This window comes from Clupea harengus, chromosome 12 (genome assembly GCF_900700415.2).
Source record: "Clupea harengus chromosome 12, Ch_v2.0.2, whole genome shotgun sequence".
NCBI classification, from domain to species: domain Eukaryota; kingdom Metazoa; phylum Chordata; class Actinopteri; order Clupeiformes; family Clupeidae; genus Clupea; species Clupea harengus.
The window spans coordinates 11,311,732-11,316,731 of NC_045163.1; the positions used below are offsets into that span (position 1 = coordinate 11,311,732).

The following is a 5,000-nucleotide window of genomic DNA, read 5'->3' on the forward strand; positions in this document are numbered from 1 at the left end:
GCCAGCACCGACATGGACAAGGTGCTGCTCAAGTACACCGAGTACAACGAGCCCCATGAGAGCAGGACCAACTCAGACATCGTGGAGGTGAGTAGGGTGCAGAACACGCACACTCACACACACATGCACACACACAATCTCTCTTCTTACATACACACACTGTCTCTCCCTCTCTCACTCTCTCTCTCTCTCTCTCTCTCTCTCCCACACACACACACACACACACACACACACACACACACACACACACACACACACACACACACACACACACACACACACACACACAAACACACACATAATCTCTCAGATACAGATAACAGATACACCCAACCCAACAGATACACCCAATCAAACACCCATACATTCATACATTCATTCCTTCTTTCAAATAAGAGACAAGAACCCATTCAGATATCACAGCTGCTCTTAAGCGGTCTAGTGTGCATCTTAAGGAGTTTTCCATAGGACACTGAAACGCCATCATATGTGGACAAGCTGGAGATTGTCTAAGGGTCATTGATATCACTTTATGGGTTCCACAGAGATAATTAACGGATTGTCCCATTATGAGAGCAAAGCAAATCAGAGAATTCTTTGACTGTGCTGAGTTATACAAGGATGGGCTCCCACCCTCATTACAGCTAGATCATCTTGATTGGTCTTGAAGGCAACGTGTCTTACATGTCACTTTTTGTGGAGTTTGGTTATATTTGGTTTTTGAGGAGTTTGGTTTTTATATGAGATCTCTTGAAATGCCATGTGTGTATTTGTATGCATGTGTGTGTGTGTGTGTGTGTGTGTGTGTGTGTGTGTGTGTGTGTGTGTGTGTGCATGCGTGGGGTCTTGTGCCATCCGTCTGGCACATGTCAGTTCTGTAAGCTGGGCTCAGGGTGAGCAGAGAGGGGATGAAGTCTCTGGCTGATTATGTAACAGGCTTAAGAGGACAGCCCAGGAGCAGCAGGAGCAGGAGCAGGAGCAGAAGCAGGGGCAGGGGCAGGAGCAGGAGGGCAAGGGCAGGAGGGCAGGGGCAGACGTAGGAGCAGGAGGTGCAGGGGCAAGGGCAGGAGCAGGGGCAGTAGGTGTCTTAGTCAGGTGGTCTGTGCACGGACTTGGGCTCCCAATCCCACGCACACTGCCTACTTCTTTCTCTCTCTCTCTCTCTCACTCTCTCTGTGACCTGTGACCTCCCACAGAGGTCAGCCAGTGGAGGTCAACAGTATTTGTGAAGGAGCTTCACCTCATTGCAGTAGGCACACAGATAGGGAGAGAAAAAAGAGGAAAATTTCAAGGGTTTGAGTTCTAGTCTGCGGGCAACAATGGTGTGGTTGCCACACAGAGATGCTTCTGCCAGAGAATTCAACCAAGTGTTGGACTCACGCAAGCCAGGGCAGACTCTGGACCGAACCAGGCCCTGAACTACAGTGGAATCCTCTTCACTGAGTCAACCCCACTGGCTCAAAGCATGGCATGGCATGTGGAAGGACCGCTACCACAGATGCTGATCAGATTCTTTGAATTCCCCTTGGTGAAGACACTCGAACAGTTACTGTAATAGTGTGACACATTCTCTTGTGGTTCCATTCGAAATCTGTGATGGTGTCATTCAAGAATCTAAATCAAGAAGATTTAGAAGTAGGTCTTTAAGTCAAGAAGCATCAGGAGATGCTAAACATCTGTTGAGAACAGCAGCTAGTAACAACAATAACAATGTTATCACTGCTCAGGGCCCACATACATTGATAACTGCTGACACTGTACCTAATCCAGTCCTTTAGGGCCCAGAGTCATCCTGTGACTGGCAAGGCCTAGCAGCTGTCATGAGGCTAATCTAACAGCCCTGACAAACCAGCAAGGAGTCCCCGTAATCCCATCTAATCCCACTTTCTCGATTAGCCAAATCTGAAAATGCTCCCTTTAATCTCTGGCTCTGATGGCGATCACCTCCAGCCAAGTCCCCTGGCACGGGGAGAGACAGAGAGAGAGAGAGAGAGAGAGAAAGAGAGAAGAAGGGAAAGAGTGTGAGAAAGAGTGAGTGAGAGAAATGAAGGGGTGAGCAAGAGAGAGAGAGAGAAAGAAGTGGATAGATCGAAGAGGAAAGTCTGTTAATCATTTCCAAAGGTCGTCCTGTCAGTGGCTAGCTACCTGGCTAATGAGATCGGGAAAAGCTCCCTGCTTATCAGGAACTGGGCTCTTCAGGGCTCTGCTGTTTTGTCTTTCACACTCGGGCACTGAAGGTGACGGGATGTTCTCTTTTACCCGTCTCTCTCTTTCTCTCTCTCTCTCTCTCTGTCTCTCTCTGTCTCTTTCGTCTGTCTGAGCTGTCATACACCCACATACAGCTCTCACAAACTCTCCCTGGAGTCATTGGCAGGGAAATGATATTTAGAAATAAATAAGAGACAACCAGGGAGTCTGATGCACTGGCGTGGTTTCAGGATGGTGTTGCCGCAAACCTTTTTCCTCTTGCTTAATTGAGATAATTTGTCTTCATGTACTCACATGCCAACACATTCTTAAGCCGTTAGAAACGTTTTAAAACATGCTCGCAGTTCACTCGCAGTTCTGCTCGTTAAGAAGAACAACATGCCATCTGGCACATGGTTCTCGTAGAGTTGCATTCCACCCCAAACACAACAGCTGAAACGGACCCAGAACCGGCCCATGAGAGGCCCAGAACTGGGCCGTATCCGTGCCTCATCTGGGCCAGGTCTATCCCAAAGTCTGCTGCGCCCCCCGGCTGTGGCCGGATGTGTGGTTCCCTCATTTAGGCCATAGCAGACGGTTTGACACACGAAAAGCCTGGCCATCTCCACTGCATGCAGTGGTGCAAAAGCAGCTGCTCTCAGTCCCACACTACAGGCCCATGCCAGTCAGAGGCCCTCTAGTGCAGTTCAATGGGAGTCCTCTAGTGCAGTTCAATGGGAGTTCTGCTGCTAAAGTGAGTTCATTAAGGGACTCTGTGTAAGGACAGGCCAGGTGGAAAGGTGTGGCCAGTCTGCATGTGTCAGGCCGTGAGGATGTGGGGCTTAGGGAAGGGATCAGCCCTGTTGGGCCCCACAGCATGGGCACTGTCACATTGCACGTGCACACACACATGCTCACACACACACACACACACACACATGCTCACACACACACACACACACACACACACACACACACACACACACACATGCTCACACACACACACACACGCATGCGCACACACACACACACACACACATGCTCACACACACACACACACACCACACACACACACACACACACACACACACACACATGCTCACACACACACACACACACACACACACACACACTGCTCACACACACACGCATGCGCACACACACACACACATGCTCACACACACACACACACACACACACACATGCTCAGACACACACACACACACGCATGCGCACACACACACACACATGCTCACACACACACACACACTCACACACACAGTGGATGAGGCTTGGACACGTCACCCTGTAGACCTAGGGCATGGGAGAGTGCAACACAGCTATGTGTATGATCCCACTGGTGCATATTAAGTAGCTTTCCTCATATTATTCTGCAAAGGAGTCTGTGCCTGCATGCTGACTTTCTAGCAGTAATGGGGTACTGGTGTTTGAAAACTTGTTAAAACAAAAATATTGTATAACATCATTCTGGTAGAGAACATGATCTTCATAAAGATTTATAATAAATAGGCAACATGACACAGGTAAGAGTGGGGTTGGTGAAGAACGTCCTTTATGAACCCCACCAACCCAAGTGTTATATTGCTGTCATACAACAGCTCTACTACCCGCTAATGGAGTCAGAGTTGCTCTCATACAACAGCTCTATTACCTGCTAATGGAGTCAGAGTGGGACTGTCCCAGGATAGCCCCACTCATGGAATGCCTCTTGTCCAACCAGAAATGAATACATTTTTCGACCAGATTTCACTGTTGTATAAAATAACTTAAAATGACTTTAAGTAAAGTACATGGGTTGTGGCTGCCCAGCATAGAACAGCTGGCAAGGAATTAAAAAAGTCCTAACTGTAAAATCTTACACGCCTGTGAGAGAAATCTTTGCTATACTAAGATCAGGCCTACAGGAATGTTCACCAAAGAGAGCCTCCTTTGTTTTGCCTTTCCCCTCTTTTTTCCTCGTCGATGGAGAGGGGTTAACTTCGGTTTACTGCTTCACTTAGTAACAGCTTGTTGTATTTTGCACAGCCGAGCCTGGGACTGTGGTTATTTATAAAACTTTTGCATTCTTTCATGCTCTCTGTCGTTCTCACTTTCTCTCTTTCTGTCTTGCTCTCTCTCTCACTCCATCTCTCCCTCTCTCTCTCTCTCTCTCTCTCTCTCTCTCTCTCTCTCGCTCTCGCTCTGTCTCTCTTTCTCTCTCGCTCTGTCTCTCTCGCTCTCTCTCTCTCTTTCTCTCTTGCCATCTCTTTCTCTGTTTCCCTTTCTCTCTCTCTCTCTCTCTCTCTCTCTTTCCTGTGTTTGTCTGTGTGGAAACACAGCTGAACATATACGCATTAAACCAGGAACAGACGCATGAACAGAGAGCCAAAGTCTCACTCCACTCCATCCCTTTGTGTTCTGTTTCTTTTTTCTCTTTTTCTCTTGCGTAGTCCCTCCCCTAGAAATGCCTGAAAACCGGTAGTTTTCTAAAAATAGAAAGCAGAGCAGCTAAGAATAGCTCTGCTACGCAGCCGTGCCAAGAGCATGGAGAAGAATAGGCGTGTCACAGCAAGGGGGGCGGGAAACAGGGAGAGAGAGAGGGACAGAGAGACCCAGAGAGAGAGAGAGCGAGGGAGGGTAGTACAGACCCAGAGAGAGAGAGAGAGAGAGAGAGGGAGAGAGAGGGAGAGACCCAGAGAGAGAGAGAGAGAGGGAGGGGAGGACAGACCCAGAGAGAGAGAGAGAGAGAGGGAGGGAGGGATGGATGGAGAGACCCAGAGAGAAAGAGAGAGGGAGAGGGACGGAGAGACACA

The 5,000-nt window shown here is 48.6% G+C and overlaps 1 protein-coding gene across 5 annotated transcripts in view; it reads left to right on the forward strand.

The window, feature by feature from the left end:
- The window catches only part of mef2ca (myocyte enhancer factor 2ca), a 50,535-nt gene that overhangs the window by 24,902 nt on the left and 20,633 nt on the right, over positions 1-5,000 (forward strand). For all 5 annotated transcript variants that reach the window (XM_031577146.2, XM_031577145.2, XM_012816154.3 and 2 more), the window contains one exon: positions 1-87. This exon is cut by the window's left edge and continues 117 nt beyond it. In XM_031577146.2, the coding sequence (XP_031433006.1) occupies positions 1-87 (87 nt within the window). The remainder of the gene's footprint in view (positions 88-5,000) is intronic.